This window comes from Notolepis coatsorum (assembly GCF_963971535.1).
Source record: "Notolepis coatsorum genome assembly, chromosome: 9".
NCBI lineage: Eukaryota > Metazoa > Chordata > Actinopteri > Aulopiformes > Paralepididae > Notolepis > Notolepis coatsorum.
The window spans coordinates 63867452-63885766 of record NC_140173.1 but is presented as its reverse complement, the minus strand read 5'-3'; the positions used below and the strand labels follow the sequence as shown (position 1 = coordinate 63885766).

Genomic DNA, 18315 nt, shown 5'->3' with positions numbered 1-18315 from the left:
TCTTAGTGACTCATGCTATTGACTGACTTTACGTATATTCTTCGCCATACAAGCGCGACCCTAATTCTCATTCTGTAACCCAACGTTGCCTAATAATAATAAATTACCCTCAAATACTATTTCTTTGTCAATGCCGTGTTCTTGTGGGTGTTCACCATCTATATTTGATGTACTGTCTGGCCAGTAATTAAAGTACATAACTAGCAGTGGTTTAATCTATTACAATCTTTAATACAGTCAGGGTTTTGTAACCCCTCAGTTACAATTATTATTATTATTATTATTATTATTATTATTATTATTATTATTATTATTATTATTATTATTATTATTATTATTATTATTATTATTATTATTATTATTATTATTATTATTATTATTATTATTATTATTATTATTATTATTATTATTATTATTATTATTATTATTATTATTATTATTATTATTATTATTATTATTATTATTATTATTATTATTATTATTATTATTATTATTATTATTATATATTTTTTATGTTTTTAATTTTATTCATTTTAAATGTTTTTATGTTTTAAACCTTTTTATTCTTATGTTTTTATTTGATTAATTTGAATGTTTTCATGTTTTAAACCTTTTTATTCTTATGTTTTTATTTGATTCATTTGAATGTTTTCATGTTTTAAACCTTTTATTTAATTTTCCTTCTGCTGTGAAGCACCTTGAGATCTCACTGAGTTTAAAGTGTGCTATATAAATAAAATCTATTATTATTATTATTATTATTATTATTATTATTATTATTATTATTATTATTATTATTATTATTATTATTATTATTATTATTATTATTATTATTATTATTATTATTATTATTATTATTATTATTATTATTATTATTATTAATTATTATTATTATTAGTGTTTCTCTCAGCATGGTAACATTTTATACATTAAGTATTTAATCTTCACTAGCGTTTCTCTCAGCATGGTAACATTTTATACATTAAGTATTTAATCTTCACTAGTGTTTCTCTCAGCATGGTAACATTTTATAAGTATTTAATCTTCACTAGTGTTTCTCTCAGCATGGTAACATTTTATAAGTATTTAATCTTCACTAGTGTTTCTCTCAGCATGGTAACATTTTACAAGTATTTAATCTTCACTAGTGTTTCTCTCAACATGGTAACAGATTGCTCTTTCAGTCCAGTCATCTGGAGGGATTTATTTTCAAAATGTTTTAAATTGAAGTCATACTAAAGTGCACATCGCCACATCACCGTCTCCAATCTGGAGGCAAGAAAACAATGAACCAGATACTTTTTAAGATGCCACAGGAAGGCATGGGGTCATCGAGGCGTCATTTTTATGATCGGCAAAGAAACTCAAATGAAACAAATCATGGTGTCCGTTTTGCCGTTTATGTAATTCAAATATGGAAACAAGTTATTTAATGGATCATTTTTTACACACATATAAAATAAGATAGAAAAATACATTATAAAGTTGTAACAATGGCTGCAAATACACATACTGTTTTTTTGTAGGCAATCATTTTGGCATGGTTACATACAATCCATGGATAACGATGCTGACAGAATATGTTGGGTGTGGGCGACAGCATAACACACATAATCTCAGAACCCCCCCCCCCCCCCCCCAGATCCTGAAGTATGCTGTCAAATGGCACAAATAATACGATGTGTAAAAGTAGCATAACATAAACTTTCTAAGAGGTGGGATGTCATGCTTTATTGGTTATGATATGTCACTCACCCACAAAGGAAATTGTTTATACTACCCTTCCTTGATATCACCAATAAAAAGCATGTCAAACATACCATGCAAAACTGTATTCACAAAACCTCCATCAATCAATCCACCATTAATAATAATAACAACAATAATAATAGTAGTAATATCATCATCATCATCATCATCATCATCATCATCATCATCATCATCATCATCATCACTACTACGATTATTAAACATTTCAATCACATGATTTTATCAGCAACATAAGAAACAAAATGGCACCCATGGGAACACGAGATGCTGAGACAGAGACCTCCCCTCAGAGACCTCCCCTCAGAGGCCATTCTGTTGCATAGTAAAGAAACACACATGTACAAGCTATGTTTGGGTGCAGCCAAGGCGAGCACACACAGATCTCAGAACAGATTTACCTGACTACTACCTCTACTGAGCGAAGCCTACGTTACCACAGCGAGAAAAAGGTCTAACGTTACAAACTTCCTGGTGCCTCTTGGTTTGTACCTAAGGTGTTCCATGGGATTCTCCCTTAGAAGAACACCCTGTGGTTGAGTTCCTCACTCTCTCACTCTACGGGGCATAGTGTCTCACTCTACAGGGCATGAGAGACTACAGGGCATAGTCTAATAATACCATCTTGGAACAGAGTTGGAACAATGAGTTGCAACGACTCAACATCAACATGGGAGAATCTTCTTCAGATGACCTGGCACATCAAGTGCTAAATTACAGACCAGCCCATGGATGTCATGACTCCTCAGCCAGCCTCATACCAAATGAAACCTAGAAATGATCATTCTTACAAGAGACGTGACACAGGTGCATTGGATAATTTCCTCCTGGGAATGCCCGGTTATAGAACGTTTTTGTCTCCACTGCGTTATCTAATCTTCTGGATGGAATGATCTCTGTTCCTGCGTTGCTTCTTCTTGGAGATGATCCAACTATCCCTCTGAACGGGTCGAACCGCAGCAAAGAAATGCATTCTCAAAGGATGGTTTGAAGAACCTAAGATTGACATGAACTCTGTGTGGCTGCAATACGTTCTGGATATATGTATATTAGAATGAAGCACTGTGTTGCTCCATGAAGCCTCAATGGTTACAATATCTAATTGGATCAAGACTGTCAACTTTGATTTAATTGAATAGATGATTACATTTACTGGATTGTGTTTTCTGATACATTTCATGTGTATGTATACGTGTATGTGTATGTATACATGTATGTGTATGTTTATGTATACATGTATGTGTGTGTCTATGTATCTATGCATGTATGAGGAGTGCCACGATTCTCCATGATTTGAGTTGACTTTTTATTTCGGTCACAATCTGATTCATGTTTTGATTTGAACCTCCTTTCATACTGTGGAGAATAAAAAGAAAAGAAAATAATAATGATTATCAAAGCCGGAGGAGATGAAAGGGGATGATAACATTGCTACTAGTAGCATAATGAGCATACCCACTTATCCTGGGTAAAGAGACAGAGGGAGAGAGACAGAGACAGAGAGACAGAGCGAGAGAGAGAGAGAGAGAGAGAGAGAGAGATACGCAGACTCACTTGAAATAATGAACCAGTCTTTGAGAACAATTGAGATTCTACTGTGTTGTGAGAGAGAAGAGTCCAGGAGAGACACACTGTAGTACGACAATCCTAATTGGTGCTCAGCTTTGCTTTGATATACACCTCATAATAAATTCAATGTTCAGACAAAGGGTCTTAGTGGATCATTTCCTGAACACTTTTCCAGGAGGAAAAAAATACTTACTTATCGTCAGTCCCTGTTTGGTTGGAGACAAATCATGTTTAATTGTCACTGTTGGTGAGTGTCGATAAAAGGTTATTGTGTCTTGTAGACTGATGAGAGGTGTCTTGTAGACTGAAAAGAGTTGTCTTGTAGACTGAAAAGATATACCATACAAAGCTTTGAGACAGTGAAATTAAAATATGGTGTTTTTTTCGCTGGTGCCTTTCTTTTAACATGGTTTAACTTAACAAGGAGGCCTATAAATACATGTAATAAGGGCTGACAGTCAATGATCTAGTACAGCAAAAAGAATACTAGCTTCCTGATCACTGACTCATACCAGACATCCGCAGCGACGACTTGTAAACACAGTTATTACATAAATAGTCGTCTTGGATTTTCAAATTGCAGAACTGCCCCTTGTCGTGGTAAAGCTGACTAATACTAGGTTGTGGTGGTGTAGGGCAGTGATGGGTATGGGGGCATCCTGTGTTTCTGTCTTGCATACCAGCAGACAGGCAGAAAACAAGGCTTGTGTTTACCGACTTGCGCTCCTGGCTCTCTGCGTGTGTCCGAGCCTGCATGTGTGTACTGGCCACGCCTGCAGCTTAAAGGCCGACTACACATTCAAATCAGGAAACCAAGAGTAAAATAAGGCACTTTTTTTTAAATGCACAACCCTAGAATTTGAAATTAAAAGGTCATTTTGGTCTTGAACAACATCTCCATCCTTGTGGGAAAGTAGGATTGGTTTCATGACATAAAGGGTTTGTTTATCGGTCACGCATTTGTCTGTACATTACTTGAAGGCATAAAAACATTGTTTTTTGAAAAATATAGGTTTCTTCTCTGCACCATAAACCATGCTTATAATAAAAGTATTTTTTTCACATAGGTGCCCCCCCTCTCACCCCCCCCCCTATTTACAGTTATCTACAATTTCAATACATTTTTACAACAGATAGGCAAGCATGGCTTTTACATCCTCAAAGTAACGGTCGATGGCAAATGTCATCCTTCATGGTAAAAAAAAAAATATCTACGCCAGGTAATGGGACTTCAAATATCAATACTTTGAACATCTCTAATGATGAGAGACTCTTTTTCGATCTCCCACTTCTTACTAGGACTTTCCCAGTGAAAGGGGACAATCCTGTCGGGAGCCACAGTTGATTCGGGCAGAGGGGGGGGGGGGGGGGGGGGGTGGGTGAGAGAGAGATGCCTGCATTGGCTTGGTCCCCATTCTGCAGCATACATTCAGAGTCAGCTCCATGACCTCGGCAGGGGGGAAGGTCACCTGGGCGATGTGGCAGGACCAAAACGGACAGGGGGGGGGGGGCTGTGGAGGGGTCGGCAACTGTCTTCATCATCAGCAGGTGTCTGGAGAGCTTGGGGACCAGGGGGTGTTGGGTGGTGTGGTGTAGTGGAGCATGGTTGGAGGCTGTCTGACTAAGACTTATAGGGAGCAGGTATTTGGGAAATGGGGAATCTGGGTTGAGGCATGGGGGGGGTTCAGACCTTATTGCTTTATAATGATTCAGTGCAGGTCTAGAGTCACGGTCAACCCCTCTCCCCAGTACAAGCAAACAGAGCAGACAGGCCAGGGGGGGTGAAAGGTACTGGGGCCAAGCGCCTTGGTAGTGTGTTCCATTTGTCAGGTGATGAGAAGCAGTGAGGCCGAGTCCTGGGCTGGCGGGCTGTGTGTGTGTGTGAAGGCCTCAGCCAAGCCAGGACGCCTCTATTTGTTCTTTGTGTGGAACCAGAGAACCAGAGAAGAAGAAGAAGAAGAAGAAGAAGAAGAAGAAGAAGAAGAAGAAGAAGAAGAAGAAGAAGAAGAAGAAGAAGAAGAAGAAGAAGAAGAAGAAGAAGAAGAAGAAGAAGAAGAAGAAGAAGAAGAAGAAGAAGAAGAAGAAGAAGAAGAAGAAGAAGTGACCAGCAGGCAGGCAATGGCCAGGCAGGCTCATCATTGGATGAGGAGGAGTTGAGAGGTCAGAAGGTCAAGGGTTAGTTGCCGGTGGCGGCTGGGTGGGGTTAGGAAACAGACAAAACGGGAGGAAGGAAGGAAGGAAGAAAGGAAGGAAGGAAAAATTATTGGGAGAGAAACATAAAAAGGAAAAAGGAAAAAAAGATAGAAAGGAGATTAGTTTCAGCTGGTGACATCATGACAGCAGGATGACATCATGACGGTTACTCTTCACAACCTCAAGCATCCAATCCACCGCAAGAATCACTGCTAGCCAACTGGCACCAAGGAAAACAATAGAGCTAATTTCCTTTCTTTCACACTCTGTGGATCAAATCCAGACGTCTGGACTGTAAACGTTGTGAGAGGAAGGAGAGACCTGATCGGGTACTTTAATGGAGAGTCTTACGGTGGATTGATTGAAGCCAAAGGTTCAGAAATCCAGACACAAATAGAATGTGGTAAAATCACGAAAGCATGATTTTACATATAAATATATGTGAAGAACAGCCCGCCCCTGTCAGATCAGCTAGCATGTTAAGAAGGACGGGCAAAATTATTCATGGTGGAATGAAAACAGACTGCAGAAACACAACGTCTAACGGTTAGAAGCAGTCGAGTGAACAGACAGATCTGAGGAAAGGGTTAGATGCGGAGATGGAAATCGAATGAGGAAAAAAAGAGATTTGACAGCAGTCAGTGAAGTTGTGATTACCTGACTGCTGTTAAGGTTTAGAGACCCTTAGCGATCCAAGCAGCTAGTAATGGTGAAAGTGAATATTAATGTATCATTATTAAAGCAGAGATGAATTTAGAGAAGGTACAATGAGAAATCAGAGAGGACCACACTCTTAAAATAACAAGAGTATAAATTAATATAAATAAAATAATAATTTAGGGCCGAAACAATAATTGTTGCTTTTTTACTCAATAGAAGTTTTTATTGCCTTTTCAAAGAATAGTTTCTATTTACAACAAACATGGACATCTTTGCCATAATGATACAAAGCAACGCTACATGTCATTTTTGTCTTTTTCTTTTTTACTAAATAGCATACTATGAATGGAAGGTTTTAAGCTGTGAGCATGCTAAAGCAGTCACTCTAGCTGGTGCCCTCAGCTTAAAGAGACTATAGACAATTCACAGGACACATAATATAAAATGCACTTGCATATAAACACTGAAAAGGTCCTGTCTTTTGTATAAAGCCCTAAAATATATTCAAAAATATAGGACATTTTCTAAAGTGGCACTATAAAGCTGCTATTATGCATATTTGTCTTTCCTACAAATAGCCCTCTAGAATATCCTTGCTATTTCTTTGCAAAATACAAGTAAAATCTGACAGTTCATATACATTCCTGCTTTATATTTTTATATATATTTATATATATATATTTCAAGAAGCCACAAGTAAATACTATTTTCTTTGCAACAACAAAAAAAGTAAAAAGAAGCTTACAGTAAAACATAAAAAAAAAACATCTCAAGTGGAATATTTCTTCGTAAAATGCATTCATACTCAGGCAAATTTCTCATCCATAAAGTGGACCCAAGAATACTCAGGCCACATCACTGTGGTCCATTTAAGACTGCAGCTTAGATAATACATTTATTCATTTCATATCATCATCATCATCATCATCATCATCATCATCATCTGAGGTTTGTCATAGTTTTCACTTTTTTAAACATGTCTGTCCTTCTGGCTGGGGCAGAAGAGATGCTTGTTTTTATAATATTTCTTTTATTATTATCGCTCAGTGCAAAATAAGACTTGTGCCATATAGTATCTCTTTTCAAATGAAGCAAAAGCCAACAGATGTGGAGAGAGAAAGAAATGTGGGACTTCTTTACCAGACCGGCAAGAGAATATAAAGAAGTTACTTTAATCACTTAAGTTTCGGGAGATAAACCGATAAAGGGAAGTTGTGAAATGTCTCTAAACACACTGAGAAAGCGCTCAGAGCGACTCAACCCACAGACATAGTGCCGTGGACTTTTCCAAATCCAACCAGAGAGCTTATCTGGACACCTGCTGGTCCGACTGGATGGCTGTGGTTATACATGTGATAATATGTTCAACATGTTGCCAGACTGACCTGATAAAAGAAGCCCACGTTTCAGCTCCTGCATCTGCCGTCTTCCCGCCTCTGCCTCCATCAGAACCAGACTGGAAATGACACACAGGTTTGACGGTCGGGCCTGAACACCACTCACCCCTGGGCGCCGTTTAACCCTCCGACGTCGGAGACGGGACCGATCCTTAGAGGTCAGTTCTATTATGTTACCAATGGGTTTGCATTCAGTATTTTCAGTGTTGACGACCACTTGTTTAGACGAGTAGAGGCTGTTAATCACAGTGACTTCTGGTTAAACCCGCCTGGATGGATGGAGCGCAGGCCTTTGTGCAATTTCATCAGATTTTTGTTTTTAATTTTTGTCAGTGTTACCTATTCATTACCGTACTTAGTTTTTTGTTCATTATGTATTAAGGTTTGACCTTTTAGTAATAAAACCCCCTCGTACAAATATGAATTTCTTTAAAAAAAATTTAAAATAAAACAACAATTGTAATTGCCTTTGATTGACTGAAAATAGTTTAGATAGATTTTGGACCACGAGTGTTTGGAGGAAATGCACGTTCTTTCGCAGTGGTCAGTGCCTTTGCCCCGCGACTCCTGATTCCAGTTAGTGACGTGAATTATACTGCATGTACGTTTGCTGAATATCAGCATGTTTCCTAAAAAATACAAATGTAAAGTGACAGTAACCATAAAATCCTGTCTTCATGTTTCAACAGAAGGTTGAAGCAACATGTAAAGTGCAACATCATCACTGCGCTGAGAGTCATGTTCATGATTCCAGGTAATTTAGCAGCGATACAATGAAATGTTCATATGATTCTTTTCACATCTTATATATTAGTAATGAAAGATGTTCTATATTAGGTGCTGTATCACTGATCACCGGGCGTGAGCCTTTCAGACACGTTAGAAACCTCCACTTCATAAGAACACATACATATCTGCTTTGAAATTAGGTCTAAGAGCATCACGGGACACGGCACTGACAACGCCAGGAATGTCAATTTCCTCTTTCAACCGTATATAATTCCATTATTAACATTTAATCTCAAATGATTACATTAATCATATAGACCTCTCTCTCTCTCTCTCTCTCTCTCTCTCTCTCTCTCTCTCTCTCTCTCTCACTCTCTGCTTTTGACTCGATTGTGGGTGAGCATTATCTAATTTGTCCTGCTTGTGTGTGAACTTAAAGGTGCACTATGTAGTTGGGAGAGTCAGAAAAGTGAATAATTTCTCAGAGAAAAACTGGATCCCTGGAACACTGTTTGAAGCCAGAAAGCTTCGTGAAAAGTCACAATATCACTGCTGTCATTTACAAAGGAAGGGCCCCCCAATTTTGTTAACAAACATATTCTAGGCTTATGTTTGGTTCACGGTGCCTAACGATTATTTTGTTTTAATTTATGATAACATGAGATAGAATAATTATAAGAATTACAGTAAATGTTTTTTTGCAGGCTCCGAAACTACATAGTGCACCTTTAAATGAGGTCCCAAGACATAAGTGTTTGTCGAGAGGTTTGCGTGGGCCTGTGTTTCGTGGTTTTCCGCCATGCGGCTGAGAGGTTTGAAGCGGACCGCTCATTATGGTGACGCCGGCCCAAAGCCGTGACCTCCTCACTGGTCCACTGATAATAAGACTGATAGTGAGGTTTCCTTATAAGGAATCCAAAATCTCTTATAGACACAAATGTTAGGAGTCCAGTTCAAATGGGGCGACAGTTCTACGGCCACTGAGTTTAAAATAGTAAAAAAATAAATAAAATAAAATAAAATAAAATAAAAAGGGTCAGATTTTTCTACACTTAATTTCTGCACACAAATAAATACTTATGGAACGAACATCATCAGTTAACATGACACCAACCATGTAGGAAGCGCAGGACTTGGGGAGACTTGAAGTGAATTGGAAGAAAGAAAGCGTCTCATTGGATCAGAGGGAGAAACGAATGTGTAATTTTGTTTCGTAAAGGGCTGGTCCGCCATCTGTCATAAACACCACGGTCGACCCCCGCCATGTCCTCGAGATGACGGAGCCAAACGTAGCAGGATCTCTATTCAAATGCAGCTGTGTATGTGTTTGTGTGCACATTATCTACCTAGACAGCAAAAGCGTTATTATTATTATTATTATTATTATTATTATTATTATTATTATTATTATTATTATTATTATTATTATTATTATTATTATTATTATTATTATTATTATTATTATTATTATTATTATTATTATTATTATTATTATTATTGTGTCGTGTGGTCATTCTAACACGTGGGGGGGTATAGCCTATACACAAACTCAAAAAAAAAAGTAAACGTTGTTCCTATCCCCCCTGACCCCCCCAACAAACGAAGAGGGAAGGGGGGGAGGGGGGGGTGCAGCGTGTTGCATCGCATCACACATCTGAGATGACTGAGCTTGAGATACTTCGTTTACATGTTGCAGAAAGAGACAAGGAACCACACAGTGAGCAGGCATTGATATCAAAACATAACAAAGACACCGGGCGCCAAACTAACCTCGATCTGCGCTCACTATCCTTTGGTAAGGATGGAGGCGCATTTCATGCCTTCGAACTTTAGAGGCCACAGCACCTGCACCGGATGGCAAACATCACCACAACGTTACCAAACACAACGGAGTATGGTAGAGAGCCCAACCTTTCAACAGTGTTCACCCAAATCATCACACAACAAGGTTTCATATATATACGTCTACAGTATACAGGACCAAACACATCTAACGAGTTATGCAAAAAAATCATTCGAAAATACATGTTAAGGCACAAAATTATATTCATATAATCTTTCGTAACAAGGCGAAATCTCTCGACTTAGTAGGATACACGTAGGGGGCAGGGGGGAGGGGGGGTGGGTCCGTGGGGTTCTTGAGTCCTTGTCACAGATTCACATTAAGACGTTATTAAGCGTAATGCGCACACTGTGAGGGGAGCTTTACTAGTCACGTAATCTCAGGGCGCGCGTTTAGCAAGTGCATATCCCCGGTTATTTGTTCCATGTGTTATATCTTTTAAATATAATACTGATCACTCGCTCTCTGTTGAAAAGCCCAGAGAGGACAGCTTCATAGGCACATTTGCAGTAGTAAAAAAATGAACATCTCTTTATAAAAACAAACAAAAAGAAAAAAGAAAAAGAATAGAAAAAAGGCTAAGAATTAAGTGATTAGTAAAGCGAGACAATATTGACGTTTTCTTCCGTCTTTCAACCCAAACATAGCAGTCAGCAGTGAAATAGGTACCAATTAATATAAGACTATGTGTTTGCGTGTGCGTGCGTGCGCGCACACACACACACACACACGCACACACACACACGCACGCACACACGCACACGCACACACACACACACAGACACACACACAGACACACACACACAGACACACACACACAGACACACACAGACACACACACACATACATGAGCCTGCATGAAGGCAGAAAGAGCTGAGCTTCTATGTAAATGTCAGTAGTAAGAGGGTCCATGTGTCTGTCTGCGTGTCTGTGTGTCTGCTTGTCTGTGTGTCTGTCTGTGTGTCTGTCTGTGTGTCTGTCTGTGTGTCTGTGTGTCTGTCTGTCTGTCTGTCTGTCTGTCTGTCTGTCTGTCTGTCTGTCTGTCTGTCTGTCTGTCTGTCTGTCTGTCTGTCTGTCTGTCTGTCTGTCTGTCTGTCTGTCTGACTGTTCATCCTTTTCCAACACACCCCGGAGCCTATTCCAAACGCTAGTTCAGGACCACCCGTCTGAAAATGAGTATGGAGTAAAAAATGCTTATATAAAAAGACTCGGCTGGTTCACATGGAACACATGGAACACATGGAACACATGGAACACATGGTTGATCTTTAAAGGGACGTCCCCCTCTCGCTTCACCGTTTGACGTAGTGATGATGTGTCCTGACATTTTGTGAAGGGGGGTCGTGTTCCGTGGGGGTCGTGTTCCGTGGGGGTCGCCCTGCCCTGCTTGCCCCGCCCTGCTCACCCCGCCCTGCTCGCCCCGCCCTGCTGGCCCGCCTCGACACTTGCATCACAGCCACCCCCCTCTGCCCGCTCTTGCCATGTGACAAATTAACTCTGGTTAAAACATATAGTATCCCTGTGTTTACTACATAAGTATTGTAGATTTACCACACGTATTGTAGTTATTCACCATAGTATTTTCTACAGTGCAATATTATAGAAGGTGAACGACGTGATTTTACCCTTGTGCTGTAGTATTTGGTGCGACTGTCATAATGACCCCCCCCCCCCCCCCCCCGCCTCTCTCTCTCCTCTGACCCTCACCTGTAACTGTACGACCTGACGCACCAAACACTACAGAGACACTATAGTGAGGGGATCACTATGACATCATGGCGTTTCTATGGCAACACCACCGGAGCCCTACGTGCGTCACCACTATGGAATATGAAATACTATAATACTATGGTAAATCACTACGTTGTTGCCTACAGGAATACTATAGGTTTGACCGTCACTATGGTTCATTTTCGTATGGGGAGAAAGGGAGAGGAGGGGGGAGTCTTCGGGGGCTTAGTGTTTAGAAACTACTCAGCAGAACAGAGCACACACAGTGTTGGCGGTAGGTAGTGCATGCACACGCACACACACACACACACCAACACACACACACCAACACACACACACACACACACACACGTGCACACACACACACACACACACACACACACACACACACACACACACACACACACACACAAGCAGGCACGCGTACATGTTCACAAACACACACACAACCGTGTGAGACCTGGACACTGAGCATGTAGGAGGGCACCACCATCCTTCAGCAACCCCCACCACCACCATGCTTCTCCTGACTGTCTGTTCAGGGGGGTGGGGGTGGTGGGGTATGCACTGTGTGGTGTTGGTCCTCAACAAGTCACAGGTGTGGTGGTGGTGGCGACATGTGTGTGTGTATGTGCGTGTGTGCGCAGGCAGAGAGGGAGTGTGTGTGTGTGTGTGTGCAGGCAGAGAGTGAGTGTGTGTGTGTGTGTGTGTGTGCGCAGGCAGAGAGGGAGGGTGTGTGTGTGTGTGTGCAGGCAGAGAGTGAGTGTGTGTGTGTGTCTTTAAAAGGGGGCCTGGCCGCCTCCCCGCGCTGCATTGTGATGGGAAAGTGACAGGTCTGAAAGCCCAGGTAGATGGGCAGCTCTTCGGCCTTGGAAGATGCTGTATAGAGGTCACAACAAGAGAGAGAGACAGGGTGAAAACAACCTTCACTTGGGCCTCATCTCCCCCCCCCCCCACCCCCCTCTCACAGTATTAACATCCCCCATGAATACAATAACCAAACACCATCCTCCCCTCCCCTCCCTTCCCCTCCCCTCTCCACCCCCCACCCCAAGCCCTCCATCTTCCCTTCAAGCAGCCACACAAGTCCACGAGGGAGCATCAGTCTGACTGCCACTGTACCCACTAGGAGGGGAAACAAACACACTGAAGTGTGCCTGACACAACTGGGGCACTTAACACATTTACACACACACATACAGACACACACACACACACACACACACACACACACACACACACACACACACACACACACACACACACACACACACACACACACACACACACACACACACACACACACACACACACACACACACACACACACACACACATACACACACACACACACACACACACGCACACACGCATACACACACATACAGAAACACACAGAAAGAGCTGCCGCTGGCATTTTGATGCGTTGGTAGCAGTTCAAGTTTTGCACACTGGGACCTCTGGGGTGCAAGTCTCTCTCTCTCTCTCTTAATGGAGCCACGTTGCGTTCTGTTCTCTAATCCGATTTCTCAGTGTCTTGACAATGGCTAACAGGGCTGCGAGTGGCGAGGGGTGAGAGAGAGAGAGAGAGAGAGAGAGAGAGAGAGAGAGAGAGAGAGAGAGAGAGAGAGAGAGAGAGAGAGAGAGAGAGAGAGAGAGAGCAGGAGTGACCTTTTCCAAAACTCTTATGATTCACGAGGAGCTAGAGAAGCACTCAGAGGCCCTGGCTTCATGTATGAGGAGCTAGCTGAGCTCTTAGAGGCCCTGGCTTCATGTATGAGGAGCTAGCTGAGCTCTTGGAGGCCCTGGCTTCATGTATGAGGAGCTAGCTGAGCTCTTAGAGGCCCTGGCTTCATGTATGAGGAGCTAGCTGAGCTCTTAGAGGCCCTGGCTTCATGTATGAGGAGCTAGCTGAGCTCTTAGAGGCCCTGGCTTCATGTATGAGGAGCTAGCTGAGCTCTTAGAGGCCCTGGCTTCATGTATGAGGAGCTAGCTGAGCTCTTAGAGGCCCTGGCTTCATGTATGAGGAGCTAGCTGAGCTCTTAGAGGCCCTGGCTTCATGTATGAGGAGCTAGCTGAGCTCTTAGAGGCCCTGGCTTCATGTATGAGGAGCTAGCTGAGCTCTTAGAGGCCCTGGCTTCATGTATGAGGAGCTAGCTGAGCTCTTAGAGGCCCTGGCTTCATGTATGAGGAGCTAGCTGAGCTCTTAGAGGCCCTGGCTTCATGTATGAGGAGCTAGCTGAGCTCTTAGAGGCCCTGGCTTCATGTATGAGGAGCTAGCTGAGCTCTTAGAGGCCCTGGCTTCATGTATGAGGAGCTAGCTGAGCTCTTAGAGGCCCTGGCTTCATGTATGAGGAGCTAGCTGAGCTCTTAGAGGCCCTGGCTTCATGTATGAGGAGCTAGCTGAGCTCTTAGAGGCCCTGGCTTCATGTATGAGGAGCTAGCTGAGCTCTTGGAGGCCCTGGCTTCATGTATGAGGAGCTAGCTGAGCTCTTAGAGGCCCTGGCTTCATGTATGAGGAGCTAGCTGAGCTCTTAGAGGCCCTGGCTTCATGTATGAGGAGCTAGCTGAGCTCTTAGAGGCCCTGGCTTCATGTATGAGGAGCTAGCTGAGCTCTTAGAGGCCCTGGCTTCATGTATGAGGAGCTAGCTGAGCTCTTGGAGGCCCTGGCTTCATGTATGAGGAGCTAGCTGAGCTCTTAGAGGCCCTGGCTTCATGTATGAGGAGCTAGCTGAGCTCTTAGAGGCCCTGGCTTCATGTATGCAGAGTTTTTGCAGACATCTCTTAAGGAGGGGCCCTGGAGAAAAGGAGAAAGTGTCATCTGAAAGGAGCCTGAGGAGAGGTGAGCCCTCTCCTTCTCCTTCTCCTTCTCCTCCCCTCTCTCTCTTTCCCTCTTTTCTCTCTCTGAGAGTTATCCTCGGCCCGGGATGGACTCGTCACGTGGCGGGGCAGACGGGAGGAAGGGCGGGCCGGGGTTATTCTGGGCGGGCATGTGGAGGCGGGACTTGGTTTAGGAGGCGTGCCTCAGGAGCAGCGTTGGGGCGGGGCTCCACTGGCCGTGGTGGGGGTGGTGGTGGTGGTGCTGGTGGGGCGTAGGGGGACACTCGCAGGTACATGGTGGGGCATGCTTACCTAACACCCCGGAGTCCATGGGGTACTCCAGGATGGAGGCGGCTGGTGCCAGGGTGTAGGGATAGTCGTAGGGCGAGGCGTATATAAGCCCTGACTCTGGGCCCTGGGGCAGCAGCGCTGGGTGGGGCGAGCCGTTGGGCATGACGGTCTGGATCTGCCGGAGCAGGGGCATGAGGGCCGGCCCGGTGGGGGTGGGGTTGCGTAGGGCCGCCTGATTCAGGATCTGGCCGGGGCCCGCGATGAGGCGGGGAGCCTGGGCTGTGGCAGCCAGAGAGAAGGCCAGGGCGGCTGGAGAGAGGAGAGGAGAGGAGAGAATAGGAGAAATGAGGAGAAAAGAGGATAGATAGAGGAGAGGAGATATAGAAAAGAGGAGAGATAGAGGAGAGGAGAGATAGAGGAGAGGAGAGGAGATATATAGGAGAGGAGAGGAGATATAGAGGAGAGGAGAGGAGAGATAGAGAAGAGGAGAGATAGAGGAGAGGAGAGATAGATGAGAGGAGAGATAGAGGAGAGGAGATATATAGGAGAGGAGAGGAGATATAGAGGAGAGGAGAGGAGAGATAGAGGAGAGGAGAGGAGAGATAGAGGTGATGAGAGATAGATGAGAGGAGAGATAGAGGAGAGGAGAGGAGATATATAGGAGAGGAGATGAGAGATAGAGGAGAGGAGAGATAGATGAGAGGAGAGATAGATGAGAGGAGAGATAGAGGAGAGGAGAGGAGAGATAGAGAGGAGAGGAGATATAGAGGAGAGGAGAGGAGAGATAGAGGAGAGGAGAGATAGAGGAGAGGAGATGAGAGATAGATGAGAGGAGAGATAGAGGAGAGGAGATATATAGGAGAGGAGAGGAGAGATAGAGGAGATATAGAGGAGAGGAGAGGAGAGATAGAGGATAGGAGAGGAGAGATAGAGGTGATGAGAGATAGATGAGAGGAGAGATAGAGGAGAGGAGAGGAGATATATAGGAGAGGAGATGAGAGATAGAGGAGAGGAGAGATAGATGAGAGGAGAGATAGATGAGAGGAGAGATAGAGGAGAGGAGAGATAGAGAGGAGAGGAGATATAGAGGAGAGGAGAGGAGAGATAGAGGAGAGGAGAGATAGAGGAGAGGAGATGAGAGATAGATGAGAGGAGAGATAGAGGAGAGGAGATATATAGGAGAGGAGAGGAGAGATAGAGGAGATATAGAGGAGAGGAGAGGAGAGATAGAGGATAGGAGAGGAGAGGAGAGATATAGGAGATGAGCGGTAGAGGTGAGGAGAATGAATGAGAGATAGAGGATAGGAGAGATAGAGGAGATGAGAGATGGAGGAGAGGAGGGGAAAGGAAAGGAGAGAAGAGGAGAGGAAGAAGACAGGAGGGAAAGAAGAGAAGAGGTGAAGGTGAAGATAGATGATGAAAGAAGATGGGAAAGGTGGAGACAAAACAGACAAAACAGAAGTTAGTATCTATCTGCTGATACTGTAAATATACACATCAAACACGTCTCAACTGGAGCGGTAGAACAGCTTTGTTGAAGGTTCTGTGTAGGATTGTTAGTAACTGTCTAACTGCATATATAACTGTCCACACTAGTAACTGTCTACCTGCATATATAACTGTGTCCACTAGAGGGCGCCCTAGGCGGAGTCACTCAGGAGTACTACCAGGTGGCGAGTATAAGTAGTTATGTCTCCTCCCACTTCTTTCTCATCCCCCTAGTCTCTCAGTGAGAGAAGATCTGTATAGTAACTGCTCTGCCATGTGAATAATAAACCACGCCGATTAAAGGCTCAAGATAGAAACCATGCCTCTTGACCACATTATTGTCACCCTATAGCCGAATTCTGTTAACAAGCTTGCTAGCTGTGCAGATTTGTTAGCCAAGCAAGCATATGGTTTCCTACACTAGCAATTAGCTAGGTAAGGCTTAGCTAACGGTAAATGGGCTGCATTTATATAGTGCTTTTATCCAAAGCGCTTTACAATTTATGCCTCACATTCACCCATTCACTCATACATTCACACACCGACGGCGGAGGCAACCATGCAAGGTGCCAACCTGCTCATTTGGAGCAGTTAGGGGTTAAGTGTCTTGCTCAAGGACACTTCAACACGCCGCCCGGGAGGAGCGGGAATCGAACCGGGAACCTCCGGCTGCTCTACCTCCCGAGCCACTGTCGCCCCAATAATACGCGCTTGAGTCATTAATTATATTGGAAAGACAAATATGATGGGGTATGATATGACAACCTCCGAGCGATGGGATCCCAATGCGTCCTCCATGCGTCTTGGGTGCAGTCCCACCTGTGGTAAGAGCTGTCCGCTTGTGATCAGATCACCCAAGACACATTTTAATGGCAGTTCTGAACAGGGGCCCTACATTCATTCCCTGGCTTCTAACCCTGTCCTTAATGCAGAGCTCTCAAATGAGACATCTTGGTGTGTCTTCGCTTACAGGCAGGTTTGTCCTGACCATAAAGATGCTATAAAGTCTGGTCCTGGATTGATCACACTTAAAGTCTTATGCACATTTTACCAGGACTGTTAGAAAGACCAACAGTTGGAAATAAACAGTAGCTTACTGATTAAGACTTTTATGACTAATTAAGACTTTTATAATTTATTAAGACTTTGTTGAGCATTTATATTGTCTTCTTGTTTTTTTTTCGTTATGCCAATTCCCAATTCCCTTCCTGGTCGTTGAGCACTGTACCCCCTACCGTCGGTCTGGGAGGGCGGAGACTATCACATGCTTCCTCCGACACATGTGTACCCAGTCCACCGCTTCTTTTCACCTGGCAGCGCGGACTCTCACTGGGAGAGTGTAACGTGTGGAAGGTCACACTACCTCCCTCCAGATCCTTCCCTCGCTGTGCAGGCGCCCCGACCGAACTGTAGGAGTCGCTGTTTACAACGACCCGGACCCACCCACCGGCTTCCCTCCCGCTGACTCTGCCAATCGAGCCAGTATGACGGCCGGCCAAGCCGGAGGCAACGCTGACAGCCGGACTGCAAAGAGGCTAGGACTTAATCTACTGTCGGGTACCATTTAATACAAATGACAAAGGAAATTATTTTCCACATAAGCACATTTGTGCGACATAACACAAATAGTTTATCCAACAGGAAAACTGTTCTAATAATTATTGCATTAGAGCTCAACAAGCTAACTGTTGATTTGAGGTGTAAGCCCCACTATAGCAGAAGTGTGACCTGACCTCTAGTGAACTACAGACCTCTAGTGAACTGCTGACCTCTAGTGAACTACAGACCTCTAGTGAACTGCTGACCTCTAGTGAACTACAGACCTCT

At 43.4% G+C, this 18315-nt stretch overlaps 1 protein-coding gene across 1 annotated transcript in view; it reads right to left on the bottom strand.

Annotated features, from left to right (window-relative positions):
* Positions 1 to 6393: 6393 nt before the first annotated feature.
* The window catches only part of qkib (QKI, KH domain containing, RNA binding b), a gene marked incomplete at its 5' end in the record, with an annotated part of 124632 nt that continues 112710 nt past the window's right edge, over positions 6394 to 18315 (bottom strand). Inside the window, 2 exons of the mRNA XM_084321892.1 lie at positions 6394 to 10160; positions 15022 to 15309. Of these exons, the coding sequence (XP_084178018.1) occupies positions 10081 to 10160; positions 15022 to 15309 (368 nt within the window). The 3' untranslated portion in view covers positions 6394 to 10080. The remainder of the gene's footprint in view (positions 10161 to 15021; positions 15310 to 18315) is intronic.